Below are 19664 nucleotides of genomic sequence, written 5' to 3' on the forward strand. Positions count from 1 at the left end.
ACGGCCATAGTGGGGAAACAAACACAAATTTTAATTGCTAATCAATTCCACCTTGAGAAAGCGGCCCTGCCTTAACAAGCCAGTGATTAAAAAATGCTTTTTCTTCAAATTTCTGCTAATTGCTACCACTATAAATAAATACTTTCACTTTTCAAGTGTTTATTTCTTGTTTTAATTTGAGGGGACGAAAAAAATCAGCATCTGAGTAAACACAAACCTTGATTTGATAAGCTTGTGGAGTAAACAATGAGGACCCAACAGAGAAAAACAAGCATACAATACTTCATCTCAATATTCCGGCCTAATTAAATGTTTTTTGGGGATTAAAAATGATCTATGTACTTGTAGGAAATGTTTTTTTTTTACTTTTTTTTTGCTTGGAATGGCAAAAGCAAATGATTTGGGCCAAACAAAGGAGTGAAATCTGAACAATTTGATCAAAAGCGTAAAAAGGTCTCTCCTGCTAACGCCATCATTGAAGCCAGTAAACTACAAAAAAAAAAAAAACACTCACAGTGAAGTCAGGCAGCCCAAGGACAGCTCAAAAATAATTAAATAGGAGGTACGATGCTTGGGTGTTGAGCAGGTGACAGTGTTGCGACCAATCTGGGTTGTGACAACATTTTCTAGCATGCACACAAACGCACCACTCCCCCTGCCCCCCCACACAGAACAATAACAACAACCTGTCATTTGCTTCTGTCCAACTGCAGATCTTGTAGTCCTCGTCCCCAAATTCTCCCCGCTTCACGCCACCCCTGTGGATTTCCTGTGTCCCCCCCCCCCCCTCACTGGACGGCTTGCTCATTGCCTGTGCTGCTCGAGTCCTGCGGCTTCATGACGTCCGGAAGCTCAGGAGGGGTTGAGAACGGCTCCATCCTCAGCTGCTCGAATGAATCATCTACAGGAAGACAAGTTGAAATTTAAAGGACAACCGACACCATTTTTTTGTTTCCTAACTGACATCAGAAAAACGTTTTATAGCATTTAAAATACCCAAAACACACAGGCTGATATTTTTAGTGAAATGCAAAACACCAATAAAAATGACTTAAAGTGTCCCGAAACGACTTCAAAATGGCGAGTTTCAGAAGGTCCCGCCCCCTTGTTCGTGACGTCACGCCATGACGTCTTGCCTTGCTCGAGAATCAAAACAATGGCTTTCGATTCGTAGATGCTTTCTTGTTCCTCATCCAGTTATGAATGTGATTCCAATAGTTCTGAAGAGGAAAGCATAAATGTTTGCAATCGATTAAAGGAGTCCTTCCGGATCATTTTGAGGCGTCTGGACTCCAATGTAGCTCCCATAAAATGCACAAGATGGTGCCCAAGCTCCGTTGGAAATGGGCTGATTTGTCTGCTGGGAATTTGTGTCAACTAGTATCAAATAGCAGTCTTGGTGCAACACACAACAATTCACCATTGCGTTATTTATGTGTTTTCCTTCTAATTTTGCCATTACACGGATCAACACGAAATTTTCTGACCAAACAAAGTACCCAAAATGCATTGTGTGTCGCTTTCTCGGTCAGGGGCGTTCCTTCCGTGACGTCTCTTAGGGGATCGTCATCAACTCAAAAACAAGACTTCCTGAATATACAGCACGCGTCATAAAACGTAAAATATAGCTATATGTCGTGGAGTCTTTGTAAAATACGCTCAGTAGAAGTAATTTGAAGTGATTTTACAAATTATGGACGCAACTTGTCCAGAGGCGTCGGTTGTCCTTTAAGACCACCAACACACACGACGAACACACCTGATGGAACAACAACAACAACAATACAAAGTTTTTTTACCGCTAAGCCGGAAAGCTAAACCCACGGTGCCGGGGGATTGAGGCCGTGCCGTCTGGTTGGTGAAGCCACAATTCCCGAGTGTCTGCATGTCTTCCAGCTCCATGTCGTCCTGAACAACAAAAATCACAACAGATAAGTGGCCCCAAAATGTTAATAAAGCCGCGCTTAGCCAAATAAATGCAAAATGTATTTTCATAACAAAACAGGCATTGTTGAGCAATAATAATACATTACATTTTAAGCGCCTTTCAAAGCTCCCAAGGACACTTTAGTCACAGACAAGCACAGGTATTAATAAATTATTTTGAATAAATTATTAATAAATAAAATACAATCACAAATAGAATACAATAAATAAAATACAGTTATAAATAGAAACAAGAGAAAGAGCTACACAGAAAATGCAATTCTAAACAGTTGGGTTTTGAGATGGGATTTGAAGGTGGGAAGAGAATCGATGTTCCGAATGTTGGGAGGAATTGAGTTTGGGGGCAGAGCAGCTGAAAGCCCTGTCCCCCATCATGCTGAGACGGGTTGGGTGGGCACACAGAGGTGGAGGGAGGAAGTGATCAGTGTGGTTCTCCATCATTTTGTGTTTTTAACAAAAAAATAAAAACAAAATAATCTTCGATCTTTGTGAATTTACCTTGTAAAGCCTCTGGTCCTCAGGTGGCCTCTTGAGGATGCCTTCAACAATGCGCTTAAGCTCGTATACAGATGTGGACTCTTTGGCATCGGTGAAGATGGTCGTCTTGTGACGCCGGATCATTAGGAACACATCCTGGCAGACATAAGTCAAGACATCTATCTCCATTTTTGTTGCGTTTTTTTATCTTTTGGGTTTTCTGATGACTCAACCACAATGCTTTTAGCAGGAAATGAATCTTAACTGCGTAAAAGAGAAGAATGCAATTTGATAGATCCCATACAATTGCAACGACAGTCAGTGGCCGCAAGACGACAGTACTGCACTGCAAAGCTTCCTTTGTTTGTACAATTGTAAAATAAAATAAATACGAGCAAAAATGAATGCATTTAAAACATGTATCTTTTAAAACAAATAACAAGCATTAATCTGCAATACAGTAAAGACGATCAGAGTTATTCCAAATAAATGTTTTTTTTTTTTTTTTTACAGGTTATTGCCAAACAACTGTGGCTCAGGCAGAAGTTACCAAATAGAATATTACCAAAGCATAGCATTTAGAATGAAATAATAATGACATTAAGAATAAAAAGAAACATTCAATAAAACTACCATGCCGGAGTATCGTTCCTTATCGGAATAAACCAAACAAATCGCTCCACCAATTTGCTACATTGACTTTAACTTTCATGTCACATTCCTGAAACACAACGAATAAAAAAAAACTATGTAACCAGTGGTTCACAAAACACAAATGCGTAACATTTGTCATGCCATGAGTTTAAATGACATTAAATTGCGATGATCGCACTAAGACTGAAACTAAGTGTTTATCAAATGTAACGCGAATTAGCTTAGCATGAAGCTAGCCGTGTATTTGGCAACTTGGTAAACGCTTTTTAACCGGTGGCAGCTGTTAGATTGTAAAATGTTATAGAAGTTGACTATCTACAAGAAAACCGAGTTCGATTACGATAGCTATCTGTATATGGATACGCGTTGTGAGATGTTTCGAGGGCCAAAGGCGTTTGTAGGGTCATCATGACGAGCTAAATTGCTAAGTCTTAGCCCAACGTTGACACATACAGAAACTAAAGTTTCGTACAGCAATTCATCTCAAGATTATTTTTTTTCGAACGGATCGAGCCTGTTTTACGTACGAGTTATTCAATCACGTTAATAGACCATTGTTGATTTTGAAGGGATTACTAAACTGCCAAATTAAGCTAGTTGTAGTTGTTGTCATGGACACTAGTCGAAAAACGGCTTCATACGAAAAGACGCTCAAGTTTCGCTTTCACGATGCGTTATCACTGGCGAAATGATTTATTAATATTGCAAAGTTATCGATTATCAATCACTGACCAACGTTGAGAAGCTATCACCCCCGTTAGCCAAACAAAGCGAGCCTTGTGGACGTAGTCTTGTTGATGACACACTCGCTTTCCTCTCGGACGTGATTTTAAAAAACACATAAAAAACATTCCAGATAGGACCAAAATATTGTGTTTTTGCCGACGAAGCTATAAAATGTAAACAGCGTGTATTTAATGCACTCACCATGTCGAATGGTCGACTGCACAGTGAGAACAGAAAAAAAGAAGGAAAAAAAACGCCTCAATTGCACAGCGACAGCTGATGCCGCGTTCAAATTATCAGATGGATCGTCGGAATTTTCAATTGAACACTTTGGCCACGGAGCTTCTTAGCAAATGCTTCGCGTTGAAATCTCGGCGACCTTAATGAATGTTAATTGGTACTTAAGTTATCAACGCATTAATGTTTATGGATCAGTATTAAATTAGTGTCATTTGTATGAAAAAACGAGTGGGAGATGTTCCGGCTCGTCATGAATGCAACCACGCATTCATGAAGAAACGATGCGTCGAACGGAGGCTTCATTTCTATGACGTCACATATGCGTGTTTTCTTTCAATGTGTAAATGTTTGTCACGTGTTCAAACGTAGCAGCTCTATTTCCTCATTCATATTTGTTTTAACTTGATTGAAAATACTGTATATTCACTTAAAGGACAACCGACGTCAATTTTTTGCTTTTTAACTGACACCAGAAAAACTTTTTATAGCATCTAAAATACCCAAAACACGCAGTATATTTTAGTCAAATGCAAAACACCTATAAAAACGACTTAAAGTGTTTAAAATCTGCAAAAAATTGAGCTGCGAATTGGGCATTTTCAGAAAGTCCCGCCAATACGCCTTTCCTTGCTCTAAAATCAAAACAATGGCTTCAGATTCGGAGAATATGCTTTCTTGTTACACATCCAGTTATGAATATAATTCAAATAGTTCTGAAGAGGAAATCATACATGTTTACAATCGATAAAAGAATTATAAGTGCCATTTTGAGGCAACATTGGGGGAAAATCTCTCACCCAAAAAAAGAGGCACAAAATGGCGACCTCCAGTAGCCACCTCCGCTTCCACAGGCTGATAAATTCCTTATATGGAGCTTGGATGCCCTCTTCTGGCGGCTTTCGGGTGCAACACGGTTCTCAGACCAAACATGTACAGCGAAATACATTGACGTGATGGAAGGACTGCTACAAGGTGTCTTTTTTCGGTCAGGGGGCGGTCCTTTCATGACGTCACGTACGGACTCGTCACCAACTCAAAAACAAGACTTCCTGAATATTCAGCGCGAGTCTTAAAACGTAAAATATAGCTATATGTCGTGGAATCTTTGTAAAATACGCTCAGTAGAAGTCATTTGAAGTGATTTTACAAATTATGAACACAACTTGTCGGGAGGCATCGGTTGCCCTTTAAGTATGACCACAAGGCGACTGCAAGTTAACGATCCCCAAATTCTCAGTTGATTTACATTGTGGGAAAAAAAGTGAATGACTTGAAAATTGTTTCAAAATAAAAGTTTTATTTTTTTTTATAAGTGAGGATTACTTGTGCATCAATAAAAACAACTCAAATTTGTGTCATGGGTGCTGTTCCGTGTCGCACGAGGAAAGCACTTTCTTGGATCTGTGCATCTGTGTACTGAGAGACAAGAGCGGACATTTTAAGATCATTTTAAGACGCTGCTTACATATTCAAACTTACGGGCAGTTCTAGTGGAGAGTGGACGAGTTCAGAATCGCGGCAGCAGAGTAGCGCAAAAGGTCTTTCTTTGGTGTGAGAATGTTCTTGGAAGCATAAAGTGAACACCTTAGCGGGAAGGAAGATGTCCCAGTCGGTTGCGTGTTCAGCCACCAGATCATTCACCATGCTTGAAACCAACAGAATACAAAACAAAAACAACAAAACAAGTCTTCATTATCCCCCTCATTATGAAATAATAATAATAATAATACATTTGATTTATACGCGCCTCTCAAGGACACTTTTCAGTCACAGGATAAGTTTTTCTGTGGGTGAACAGCGGCAGACACACGCGCCAGCGTTTACTCAACCCGGAAGTAAATAGAAATAGGGATATCTAGCTAGCTATCTATTAGCTAGCGATATGGCTATCTATCTATTAGCTATCTCACTGGCTAGCTATTTAGGTAGCTATTTACTGTATTAGCTATCTACTGTAGCTATCGATCTATTCGCTAGCGAGCTAGCTTTCTATCATTTGAAGTTAATAATAATAATAATAATAAACATATAATCATAATAATAATAATAATAAACATAATAATAATAATAACAATTTATTTGTAAGCACCTTTCAAAACTCTCAAGGTCACTTTACAGTCATAGGATAAGTTTTTTTCTGTGGGCGAGCAGCGGCAGCCACACGCGCCAGCGTTCACTCAACCCGGAAGTAACTCAAATAGCTAGCTAGCGAATAGATAGCTAATAGCTAGCGAATAGATAGCCATTAGCCAGCGAAGAGATAGCCATTAGCTAGCGAATAGATAGCCAATAGCTAGCGAATAGATAACTACTAGCCAGCGAACAGATAGCCATTAGCTAGCGAACAGGTAGCCATTAGCTAGCGAATAGATAGCTATTATTAGTACTTGAGCCATAATACAAACCTGTCAATCATCTGCTGTGTGTTCGAATCAATTGCGCCGGTGTGCGGATGTTGTATTACGAGGGCCACGCCGGTTGTCAGCTGTCTGCCAAGTTCTTGATTAATCTGACATCATTGACAGACAATGTTTATTTCTTTGCTTGACGTTCACCGTGTGACATCACTCACCTGGTCGATGACTTGGCGGGGCAACCTCGACAGGATCCGCAGTGGTAAAGCGAAGTGGCCAATGGCATCGGCGATGTGCTTGGCAACGTGCGTGGGTAGAAAGAACGGCACGGCCGTTGCCTCCACCCACTTGGAGTAGTAGTCGCTTAATGTCACCACGTATTTGTGGCCGTTGTACGTCAGCGGTAGAGGACCCCGTATGTCTAAACCAAGCCACTGCCATGCCGCAGTCACCTGATACCAAATCGCAGTCCAAATTTAGGAAAATATGAATTATATTATATAATTTGTTAAAAAAACTCACCTCAATCACATTTTTAGGATTTAGGCCATCTGTCTATGGAAGAGACAACAAAACATTAGCGAATATTAATATTCGTTAAAATCAAAGTATTGTCATGGTACGTCTATGTAAGCTCTGAGTCGTACAAGAGTTGTCCATCGATGAAAAGGTTTCTTCAGCCGTCATCTGTACTTCTTTGAAGGCGTCGGATGTTTCGCTTCTTATCTAAGAGGCTTCGTCAGCGAACTAAAAATGTGTGCTGGTAGCTTTGGCCCAATATATATTTATCCCGACTGTCCAGACGTGGCGGTGCCAGACTCTGCTATGATAGGTCCCTGCTCTCAGGTTGGGGGGGGGGCAGAGGACTATTCCCTGAGGCTACACTGATTACTTCTATTGTCCTGCCTGAGTATGGTCTACGACTGGCCTGATTGCCCCTTTTGAACTGGTATCACTTCATCAGCATAACTAAGCATATGTTGCCTAAGAAGTCGGTTGTAGGAACGATCTAAATTGAACCTCACCCCACCATGGCGATTGAGTGAAGGGTTTTGCTGTTTTATGCAACATAGGCTTTTAAGATTTCCAACGTGCTACAAAAGTTCTAAAATCATTCCCATTAGCCACTAAATTCAAATTATTAACAGCAGTTTGCTGAAACTAATTGTGGCTATCTCATATTGCAACCATCCAATGTAAATACCGCAATGCACCATGGGTAAATGTACCGCAACGGATGACGTTGTGGAAGACGCCCGCACGCTCCCCGTTGAAGTTGTCGTACACATTCAAGGCAGCGAAAGAACCTTTGAGTCTCTTCTTTCATCAGAAAAGAAATAGTTAATTCCTAAGTTATATGGGTCTGGAGTTATATGATCTTGAAATGAGGGCAGATGTCCAAAATACAATGCAATAAATGTATATTGGGTTTATATAGCGCTTTAACAACAGCTGAAGCTGGAACTTAGCGCTAACATGGAAAAAAAGGGGAATGCTGACCCCTTGTGGAAAAGAAAAAAACATGGCCATAGGCCATGCCCAGCGCATTATCGGCACCCAAGCATGAAAAACCAAAACCCGAACAAATTCGGCAATGGCGCTCTATGTCATATTTTCAATTCTTGAGTAAATTCGGGAATGGCAGTGAATGAGTTAATTTAAGAAAAATTGCAAACAAACCTCATTGGTGGAGGTCGTAAGCATATCTGTGTCAGGGCGCCCACTGCACATGCTGCTGAGAACAAAACAAATACGTATAAAAATGATTGATGGAGCAGTTGTCGTAAAAGTAGTAGTGGTAGTAGTGGAAGAAAGAGTTGTAGTCAAAGTTGATTGGGTGATAAATAATTGTGGTATAGCAGCAGCAGTAGTGAGAGTAGTATAGTAGTACAAGAATAAGTAGTATTAGTAGAAGTGGTAGGAGGATTAGTAGAATAACTACAGTGATACCTTGGTTTACAAACTTAATTGGTTCCCAGAAAGTGTGTGTAAGGCGAAAAGTGTGGTTTTCCAAACGTTAATTTCCCATAGGAAGCCATAGAAATGAGAATAATCCGTTCCCAGCTCCCATAAAACATAATTTTCAACTAAATAAACCTTAAAACTACACACAATATACCATGTTTTATGTATAATAAATGTGCTATGGTATTGTAATTAAAGAAATAAATTGCACAGTAGAATAAAGTCGTTTTATTTACCTTTGTGATGGTCGTTGATGGCTTGATGGAATGGATAGCTTTTTGCATAAAGTGTCTCAAGGAGCTCTGGGTTGTACATCTTGGAAGTTGTGATATTGCAACAGCAACAGATGCAAGCAGACACACAAGAAACTTCATTAATAGCTGGTTCCCTTGCTTGTCTACTCCTCAAATTGTACAGATGGCTTGTGCGGGTTATTTGTGGAGCCTGATCGATGGGATATTTTAACCTTGCAGTCAAAGTTGAAACTAGTCCAAATTTCACTGTGTTTTCTATCCATTTTCTCATCATTTCACTTTTGTTTTTTGTTTCAAGCTCTGTCGTCTGCATTTCCTGTTCATGTGCACCCCTGTGTTTCTGTAACCCCTCCCCCTCACTGCTGCGTGTGTCCCCTCCCTCCTTTAACACGGATCTTGACCAATCACGTGCGGCTTTAACCGAAGACCGGTGGGTGGGGAATAAAGGACAAAAAAAGTCGGCTGCCATTTCAAGCTTCTTGTTCGGAGCTCCAAGAACCGGCTCGTTCGCGAATGACACATCACTCATTGCGGTGTGTTTCCCAAAAAATAGTTTGTATGCCAAGATTATATTCTCGCGAAATTTAACGTTCGTAAAGCGAAAAGTTCGTCAGCTAAGGTATCACTGTAGTTGTATTTGAACAAGTGGAACTTAATAGTTGTATTAAGGGACGTGGGAGAATATGATTTGTCATTGTCAATAAAAATGGATATTGGAAGTATTTGAATTAGTGTGCATGAATTATGTGCATCACCTGTTTGGCACAGTAATCTCCATGGAAGAAATGAGGTAAAGATGTAATTTTGACAAAGCTCGGGTCCATGATAATCCTCCACCTGACCGCCTCCTCCTGTTCCTCCACGTTTACATCCACGTCCACTTCTGCATTCACAAATTCTTCTTCATCTGGCAGGTCATCCATTGTGGTCGTGGTCGTCGAGGGCATATTCGAACTCGTCTGCCAGGCTTTGCTGCTCATTTGCTGTCATAAGCGAGATGAGAAAAAAACAAACAAACAATGAATCCAAGTCTATGAGTGGTGTAATTTGATGACATAACAGGCAAGTTTACCTTTTTTTTCCGTCCTCTTGAAATGCTGGGTGTCTAAAATGAGATGAGTCACACTATTTATTCGATTAAAAACATGACTTTACTGAAGAATTAAATATTGTGATGTTGGGAATGTAGATAGATGGGTCAAGTAAGAACTTTGCCTTTTGGCTCAGAACTAGCCAAAAAGTACTAAGCCAAAATAGACAGATGAAAAGTTTGCAGCTATCAATCATCCGCTCCATCCTACCCTCGTTTGTGAATTTAATAATAATAATAATAATACATTTCATTTCTAAGCACCTTTCAAAACTCTCAAGGTCACTTTACAGTCACAGGATACATTTTTCTGTGGGTGAGCAGTGGCAGCCACATGCGCCAGCGTTCACTCAACCTGAAATTACTCAAATAGATAGAAAGATAGCTAGCTAGCTAATAGATAACAAATAGCCAGCTAGCTAGACAGCTAATAGATAGCAAATAGCTAGCTCGCTCGATAGCTAACAACACGAGCCAGCTTTCACTCAACCCGGAATAACAATTAGATTTAAATTAATTTTACCAATTTTTTATTCCTTTTCCATTGAAAAAAACTTAATTCCTAAATTATATTGATGTAGAGTTATCTGAGCATGAAATGGGGGCTGATATACAAAATAGAATACAATACAATACATACATACGGATTTTTTTTTCATGCTTTAACAACAGCTTCCGCTGTAACAAAGCGCTAACATGGACAAAAGTCAAATGCTGCCCCGTGGTGGAAGTGGGGAAAAATGCCAGAGGTCTGACCAGCGCTTTATCTGCACCCCCACAAGAAAAATTCAGGAATGGCGCTCCACGTCATGCTTTTCAATTCCCGAATACATTTGGGGAATGCCAGTGATAGAGTTAATGTCGACATTTCTGGGCCTCAGTCAAAAACTCAGACATTTTTTGTCGTTATGTTGCGCGAGTGGAACGGTGGCATTGAATCGGCAAAAAAAAATAAATAAAAATAAAATACAATAAAATTAAACTTCTCCACTTGGGGTAAAATCTCATAGCTGACCCTGAGGGATGGAGCACTGTACGCATTTTCAACTTTAGACACATTGCATTGATGTTTCATTCCAAACGCTTCCTTCACAAACCTTCGTTTTGCTGGCTTCGTCTTGAGGAAGGAATATTGTGGGCACGGCATCTTCCCGAAGCTGAACACATTTGCCACTTCTGTCCAAATGTTGCTCCTCAAAGTGTTTACTACACAGCACAGAAAAGCGTGAAGGCGTCCAGTCCTTCCACTTCATATTGGCGAGCCATTTCTTCAGGCGTCGTTCGTTGCACATTGGGAACCTATGAAACACATTTGTTTTTGAAATTGGATTTAAGATAAAGTGGTATGCCAAACTCACTTGAAATACTTCTCGTCAGCATCGTCGGAGTGTTCACACTCGTACGCACACTTATAGCGACCCATTTTGATCAAAACATTACCGCGCTAATGCTAATTGATGTCGTGTTTGTTTTGCTAGCATAACCTATCAAGTTAGAACATTTTGCGTCGCACACATCCGCTTTTCAAATTAAGAATGATTACAGTTTTCCCTGGTTCGACTTAAAATAAATATATAAAATAGGCTGACGGGTTCTTAGTTTCCAAATATATTTACAATATTTTTTTTACTTGAGAGAAATGAAAACTTACCCGTATTTATTTATACAAGCTTGTGGCCAGAGAGGGCCGTCTGAAGGAAGTTGTAGGTACGACTTTTCTTCGTTTCTTTATTCGATTGTTTCAGATTAATAACGCCCCCTATGGGTCATACACAGCCTGCCACGAGTACAGGAGAAGCGTATTAAAATTAATATTCATAAAGCACATTTCTAAATACAGATTTAGTTAAATACGACAAAATTGTAACTTTCGCCGTTGTTGTTTTAGGCCAATCTGAAGACTTGGGATTCATATTGAGCCACGTCATTCACATTCGTAGTTTGACAGTATAATTCACCCATAATGTATTATTTAAACCACTCAATTTTTTTTAATTTTCACACATACTGTAAAAGTAAACTTCACTAGTATGCTTTGTAAAATGTAAATATATTAGATAACTATTGCCATATTCACCAACAGTTTGTTTTTGACTTAATCTACCTGTGGTTTAATAATAATACTACTACAACTACTACTACTAATAATAATAATAATAATAATAATAATAATAATAATAATAATAATACATTTGGTTTATAAGCGCCTTTCAAAACTCTCAAGGTCGCTTTTCAGTCACAGGATAAGTTTTTTTGTGGGTGAGCAGCGGCAGCCACACGCGCCAGCATTCACTAGACCCGGAAGTAACTCAAATAGATAGAAAGCTAGCTAGCTAATATATAGCTAATAGATAGACAGCTAGCTAGGTAGCCGTATCACTAATAGATAGCCAGCTAGATAGCTAGCGAGCCAGCCAGATAGCTAATAGATAGCCACCTAGGTAGCTAGCTAGATAGCCAGCCAGGTAGTAACCACAATAATAATAATAATAATAATAATAATAATAATAATAATAATACATTTGATTTATAAGCGCCTTTCAAAACTCTCAAGGTTCAATAGTCTATTCTTAAACAACCATCCTGGATGAATGATAAAATAGCAGCCTTTGTTGGGCAATGCCAACTTTCTATAGTGCTTTTTTAATTACTTTCACACGAACACTGAAAAAAGTTCATTTTTCAGAAATAAAATAATAGGTTAGTGGACAGATTTATTTAATCTTTCTGACTAGCGGACATCTGTGTGCATTTTCATTTGATTTTAGGCTTCCACTCCAGCCTCCACTCATCCCAGTCCAACAATGTTCTCGTCACATCCCAACCGGCAGCTTCAACGCCTGTCAAACAAATCCATCGTTTTATCAACCACACAACAGCAGTTAATCCCGATTCGCACGTCGACTCACCTTTGTGAAAACGGTCAAATTCGGTGTCGAACAACAGATAACTCTTGTCCACCATTTCCCAGAAATCTTGACATTTTCCCGATGGACTCAACCTATCACTGAGCCAAATCGCTTGACACGTGGCTCTGATTTCATCTCGCGTGTGCGCGTGCGCTGACAAACACACCTGTACGCAGCCTGAAATATAAAAAAAAAAAAAGACATTTAAGATGCATTGAGGAAGGCCACTTTTTAAAAGAAATATTTTCATACCGTTTGTAATGCCTATCAGGAAGGGGTAGTCCTTTCTCATTAAAGCCAAACGGAACTGCTGCGGGCTGAGGGAAATATGATGTCAAATTGTTATAATAATAATAATAATAATAATAATAATAATAATAATAATAATAATACATTTAATTTCTAAGCGCCTTTCAAAACTCTCAAGGACACTTTACAGTCACCGGATAACATTTATTTAAATATTTTTTTTGTGCGGGTGAGCAGCGGCAGCCATTCGCGCCAGCGTTCACTCTACCCAGAAGTAACGCAGCAGCAAAGTTATGAAAGAGGAAAGGAAAGAAAGAAGTTTGCTACTCTTGCAGTCTATCTATCATTGTCTATCTGTCTATCATTGTCTATCATCATCTATCTGTCTATCATTGTCTATCTGTCCCTGTCTATCATTGTCTATATGTCTCTGTCTATCATTGTTTATCTGTCTATCATTGTCTATCGGTCCCTGTCTATCATTGTCTATCTGTCTATCATTGTCTATCATCATCTATCTGTGTATCATTGTCTATCGGTCCCTGTCTATCATTGTCTATATGTCTCTGTCTATCATTGTCCATCTGTCTCTGTCTATCATTGTCTATCAGTCTATGTCAATCATTGTCAATCTGTCTATCATTGTCTATCTATCAGTCTATCATTGACTATCAGTCTATCATTGTCTATCATGTATTATTGTCTATCTATCTATTATTAAACAATACATTTAATTCACAAGCACCTTTCAGAATACCCGAGGACACTTTACGATTAAAAGAACAATACACAGAACCACAAACCCAAAAATTAATGGTAAATAATAAAATAGTTGATTCAACTAAACTAAATGGAGGCTCATCTGATCTCACGTCATCTCATAGAATTTTTATGTACACAAACATTTCAAGAGTAATTCCAACGTTCCTAAAGTGACACAAAAATATGTTTCAAAAGTAGAAAATAAATTGAGGGTTACCTTTGCACAACTTCCTGAAGACTCACACCAAGTTTAATAGGTAATGTTTTCCTAAACTCTAAGTGGAAAAAAAAACACTACAGTTAGAATTATTACTGCCACAATCATCAGAAAATATATATACAGTAAAGTCTCGTTATATCGATATTCAAGGGAGTCCGAAAAAATATCGATATAACCGGGACTATCGATATATCCGATGTATCTCAGATATAATCGATATAACCGGGACTATCGATATATCCGATATCGATATAACGAGACTTTATTGTATATATAATGGTTTTTTTTTTGTACCCAAAAAGACAGGTTCTTCCCGATTGGCTTCAAGTGGCGTTGGGATATATCCGTCTCGCAAAAAACGTCGCATCACGATGGCGAGCCGTGCCTCGTTGAGGGTTTCCATGATGACTGAACGCACCGCCTGGTAGTTGGCGAACAAATGTAGGGCGGTGAAGAGGAAGAACAGGCTGATGGTCAATCTAGTGGGAGGGGGAAAAAAAAGGAATGAATATCTGTATTCAGATTACAACTGGTCGCTTCGGACTTACACCGGGTTGTCCGTGACGAGTGGAATGAGAATCAAACTGACCAAGAGTCCGGCTAGATTCACCAAAGTCTCCTGGAATTACCGTACATATTGTGATAAGACATATCAAATATTCATTGGGTTGTGACTGCAATTTCAAAAGTAATAGTTACGGTAACGAGTCATATTTGAGGCAATGCAAGAGCATTGTCCAAAATGCGCAGAGCGCCGATGCGTATGTGGACCTGTCGCGGCTTGGAATTGAAGCGGATTTACAACGCAGTGATGTGTCGGTTTACGAACCCCTTGGTTTACGAACCTTTCGGTTTACAAATGTTAAATTTATGAAAATTTTACCTTGGCATACAAACTATTTTTCGTGATACACACGGAGCTGCCACAATGAGTGGCCAGGTGTCATTTAATTATAATACTATAACACATTTATTATACATAAAATAAGGTATATTTCGTGTAGTTTTAAGGCTTAGAAAATTAGAAAGTAGAAAATTGTGTTTTATGGGGACCTGGGAACTGATTATTCTCATTTTACTGGTTTCCTATGGGAAACTAATTTTTGGGATACACACTTTACGCCTTACACACACTGTCTGGGAACCAATTAAGTTCGTAAGCCAAGGTATCACGGTATGTGGAATCGGAGATGTGAGACAATCTCTTTTCATCAATGGATGCTACAGCTTTGTGTTTGCTTTCAACATTTAGCTTGTAGCAGACGTGCACATTTCACCATGACGTCCTTGATCCACTGGTGAAAAGGACGTTTTGATCCTCTCCTCTTTCACCTAGAACCCCTTCATACAACAAAGAGGGTGCAGAAACTGATTCCAATTGAATGGCTGTCTGTGTCTTTTGTGTTGTGTCACATTATTTGTTAATAATAATACGATTAATTTCTAAGCGCCTTTCAAAACTCTCAAGGACACTTTACAGTCACTGGATTTTTTTTGTGTGTGGGTGAGCAGCGGCAGCCATTGGCGCCATGCGTTTACTCTACCCGGAAGTAACACAGCAGCAAAGTTACGAAAGGAAGAGGAAAGGAAAGAAAGAAGTGGAAAAACAAAATACAGGAGCTGTCGCCATCTTCATCATGCTGGTTTTTTTTGGTAGTTTTGACTTCAAGATGGCCGCCGAGAGAGTGCCAGCTTCTGTATTTTGTTTATCTACTTACTTTTCTTTCCTCTTCAATTCATCACTTTGCTGCTGTGAAATGTAAATTTTTCCACTGCGAGACGAATAAAGGCTAAGCCAATCCAATCCAAAGGTATTCTCGGACATCCACGAGCCAGTTAGAACAGTTTGTTTATGAAGTGCAAGGCAGGTACACTTCCTGCCTCCGACCTGACCAATTCCGTGTTGGAACTCGGTGCTGTACCTTGACACATATACGATTACTCGGAAACATTTCACGGAACGTTCAAAGGACCTGACTGCCATCTTTGGCGGAGATGTCTGCCATGTTGTCTCGACGAGCTTGATGGACAGTCAGAGCAGCTCTGGTGGCCCCGCCAGCCACCCCGACCACCGACTGGAGAGAACACGTTTTGACGATGAATGAAAAAAGAAATTACAGAATTACAAAAAAAAAATAAATACAGGTTACATCCTACTTACGACCAATTTCCGTTCCGACCAAACGGTTGTAAGTCGAAATGGTTGTAAGTTGAAATCCATTCAAAATGTTGGATAGAGACTCGGAGGCTAACACGGTCAATTGCTGTGCGAGAGTGAGATGCTGGCTGGCCAAAATTGTCGTACGCGTTGTCGGCCTGCTAGCGCGTAGCGGTGCCGGGCGTATCATTAAAATTTTACAAATAGGGTTTTTAGTCAAAGTCAGATTTATCGTCAAATATGCTAATATGCATGACATACAATACAGATGAAATGACTGTCCTCTCGGACCCAGCGTGCAAGGCACTTATAATGACTTTAACAAACATAATAAACACGAAAACGCCAATTTGCCGGGAGAGAGAGGTCGTGCTCGTTAAGTACGGGTGGTCATAAGTCAAGCTGGTCGTAAGTCGGATGTTACCTGTATATACAGTGACAAATCGAACTAGCTGTAATGAAATAGTAGCTTCAGCCATTTCATGTTTACTACCTCTATTTGATTTACCTTGAAAATACCCGTCGTGCACATAATCAAGATGAACCAACCAGGAAAAAATGGGGCCAGTATTTCCACAAACATGGCAATGTCATTAAGAATATCTGCAAAAAGCCTTGACAAACATTGAAACTGGGTTAGTCCATAATAATAATAATAATAATAATAATAATAATAATAATAATAATAATAATAATAATAATAATAATAATAATAAAATGTATGAAGCATACCTCCATTTTTTGGCCTCAGAATCCAACTTGTGTCTGAAAGATTAACAACAACATGTTTAAAGTTTTCACTAGATGGACAAATGTAGTTGGATGTTTTTTTTTTAATCAGTTTGAGCATAGTCCTTGGTCTTCATCTTCCATTTTCGACAATTTCTTGCATTTTAGGTTACTAGTGCTCACAAGAAGATCAATGAAACCCGGAGTGTATTAAAGAGAGACTTGTTTGAGATGGCAAGACCAAACGTGACTTTACCCTTTTAGCCAAGCGAAGATAATCCTTCCCAACATGCTGGTTCCATCTGAGAAAAGAAAAACATGACAATTGAAAGGTGTCACTATGAGTGATGTGTCGTTCACAAACGAGCCGGTTCTTGGAGCCCGGATGTCTGAAGTGAACGAAGAGAGCCGGTTCCTAACAAGGAGCCGGAAATGGGAGCCGACTTTTTTTGTCCTGTATTCCCCGCCCACAGTTTTCGGTTAAAGCCGCACGTGATTGGTCGATATCCGTGATAGAGGAGGGAGGGGAGAATTACAGACACAGGCAGCAGTGAGGAGAAGGTGGGGGGGACGTTAGCGTCGACTGGTGGACAAATAATATCACATTATGCTGTTATTATTATTCAATTATTATATATTTTAGTAGTTGGTATGATAGCATTATTAATATGAAAAGCAAGTTACTGATAGCTGATCATCAGACCAGAGTAACCACATGGAAAGTGAAAGTTAGTGGTTGCTCTCTGTGCACATATAAATCAAGCCATATAAATAAAAATATTTGATAGTGTATTTTTTACATGAGTAATTCATTTTTCACATAATGTTACATGATTTTTGGTAGTGAGTTCATTTAAGCAAAAAAAAAAAAAAAAAAAAAAAAACTGAGGAGCCATTTGGGAGCCATAAGAGCCGGATCTTTTTAGTGAGCTGAGCCAAAAGAATCGGCTCTCTGAAAAGAGCCGGAATTCCCATCACTAGTCACTATACAATAAGTACAACAATATACAGTAAAGTCTCGTTATATCGATATTCAAGGGAGTCCGAAAAAATATCGATATAACCGGGACTATCGATATATCCGACCCTGTTTGCATGTAATTTTCTCCGTGCGTGCATAGAAATAGTATCGATATAACCGGGACTATCGATATATCCGATATCGATATAACGAGACTTTACTGTATATTGTAATTACCTCTGAGAAGCCAGGTGACAGTAGCCGCAGCCACTGTGGCTTCCTTATTTCCCACACCGACACCTCTGAGTGACGCCTGGGTCGCCAGGGTTCCTGACAGAGAACTGGAGAAGGCCTGAAGGAGAATGATGTTGACTATTAGGGATGTCAAAATTCAAATTTCATTATTGATACTGGAGAAGGCGTGTTGATAGTGTTGAGGGGGGTGATTCTACCAGATGCTCCCCAAAAGCCCTCACAATCGCTTTGATCCTCTCCTCTTTCATCTAGAACCGCTTCATGTAACAAAGAGGGTACAGAAAGTGTATAAGAATGAATGACTCTGTGTCTTTGTGTTGTCATATTATTTGTTATTTAGTTTTTTTTTCTTTTGACTTCAAGACGACACCGCTCATTCCTTTCATCGCTTTGCTGCTGTGAAATGTAAATTTCTCCACTGCCATAACTAATAAAGGCAAATCCAATCCAATAGATATGTAATAGATAGCCAACAACATAAATAAATAACAAATAATATGACAACACAAATACGGCTGGCTACTTATTAACTATCTAATAGCTAGCTAGCTAGCTTTTTATTTGTTTGAGTTATTCCGGGTTGAGTGTACGCTGGTGCATGTGGCTGCCGCTGCTCACCCACGGAAGAACTGATCCTGTGACTAAAGTGACCTTGAGCGTTTTTAAAGGCGCTTACAAATAAAATGTATTATTATTATTATTATTATTATTATTATTATTATTATTATTATTATTATAGTACTTCACCTGCACAGTATCCCAAAACTGGTACTGCAAGTAGTCTCCACTCACACTGTCAGGATACCCTTGAGGCAAAAATGCGCTCTGGAATATATGAAAAATTAACAAATTCAAGATAATATAATAAAACTAAACATTTTTTCGTAAGTCTTCCTTACTTTAAAAAGAGCAACGAAGGAATTTCCTCTGGTTTCAGCTTCCCTGCCGACCTTTCTCCTCTCCATGGCTGCATCTTTTACAACATACTGCCAAGATTCGCCACTGCCATACCTCTCGGTGGCTAAAAGGGCACCGCACTCCTCCATTTTTGCTATATGCACGTAACACTGAAATACGTGTATCCAATTTTCGATCTCAATTGGTGTCGATAGATATCGATAGCACAATCACACTTGGTTTTGCTTAACACTACTATCCAAGCGGGTTATCTTTTACGAAAACGCAATAAAATGATGACGTGTAAAATCTTTATAAAAAACATTGTTCAAGACATTTAAAAGAAAAAGAACGACACGTCAAGCGGCTCTCCCTTTCTACTTCCTTGTTTTTTTTCCGCCTTGCCATACTCGATGAGTCCTGATTGGTCAATTGTAAAATCAGGGCGGGGTTTTATGACGTTAATGGTTATCTGCCAATTGTGCATTTTTCCTCGGCGTCGGTTGGAACATCCAAATACTGTAGTGATGGAAATTCCGGCTCTTTTCATAGACCCGGTTCGATTTTGAATAAATGAACAAAAATAAACGAAAACACGTATGAATGAAGAACATGGTTTAATACATAGAAAATAGACACTACAGAGTTCATAAATGGAGTAATACAATTTATTATTAACGCAAATTCCATAGGACCTAATGCAGAAAAAACAGCCTACAACTTGACCACTTTGCTATGTGACATTTTAGCTGGATATATTTATATTTATGTACACCTCCCTCCCCTTGTCTAGTAATGGCATGCTACAAAGACACCA

General features: G+C 39.3%; 3 protein-coding genes across 3 annotated transcripts; all 3 read right to left on the reverse strand.

The window, feature by feature from the left end:
• Nucleotides 1–142: 142 nt before the first annotated feature.
• On the reverse strand, nt 143–4102 carry LOC148885299 (elongin-B-like). The gene is made up of 4 exons (XM_089017927.1): nt 4006–4102; nt 2446–2580; nt 1800–1908; nt 143–901 (listed from the first exon to the last, which is right to left on the reverse strand). The coding sequence occupies exons 1-4, from the start codon at nt 4006–4008 to the stop codon at nt 789–791; spliced, it is 360 nt and encodes a 119-aa protein (XP_088874053.1). The 5' UTR covers nt 4009–4102; the 3' UTR covers nt 143–788.
• Nucleotides 4103–5321: 1219 nt separating this feature from the next.
• LOC148885300 (uncharacterized) lies at nt 5322–11215 on the reverse strand. Its single transcript, XM_089019488.1, is given in 11 exon segments — nt 5322–5460; nt 5524–5689; nt 6450–6553; nt 6617–6850; nt 6921–6953; nt 8079–8114; nt 8116–8133; nt 9373–9600; nt 9690–9722; nt 10805–11006; nt 11066–11215. Coding segments are annotated over 11 exon segments (1191 nt in total). The 5' UTR covers nt 11131–11215; the 3' UTR covers nt 5322–5388.
• A 1162-nt stretch (nt 11216–12377) lies between these two features.
• On the reverse strand, nt 12378–19236 carry rusf1 (RUS family member 1). The gene is made up of 13 exons (XM_089019385.1): nt 18850–19236; nt 18698–18775; nt 17933–18047; nt 16991–17036; nt 16738–16770; nt 16514–16619; nt 15821–15922; nt 14396–14466; nt 14142–14326; nt 13845–13902; nt 12869–12933; nt 12617–12793; nt 12378–12547 (listed from the first exon to the last, which is right to left on the reverse strand). The coding sequence occupies exons 1-13, from the start codon at nt 18994–18996 to the stop codon at nt 12462–12464; spliced, it is 1269 nt and encodes a 422-aa protein (XP_088875511.1). The 5' UTR covers nt 18997–19236; the 3' UTR covers nt 12378–12461.
• Between the last annotated feature and the right edge of the window lie 428 nt (nt 19237–19664).

Source organism: Hippocampus bargibanti, linkage group LG17 (assembly GCF_051943395.1).
Source record: "Hippocampus bargibanti isolate YZ-2025 linkage group LG17, ASM5194339v1, whole genome shotgun sequence".
Taxonomy (NCBI): domain Eukaryota; kingdom Metazoa; phylum Chordata; class Actinopteri; order Syngnathiformes; family Syngnathidae; genus Hippocampus; species Hippocampus bargibanti.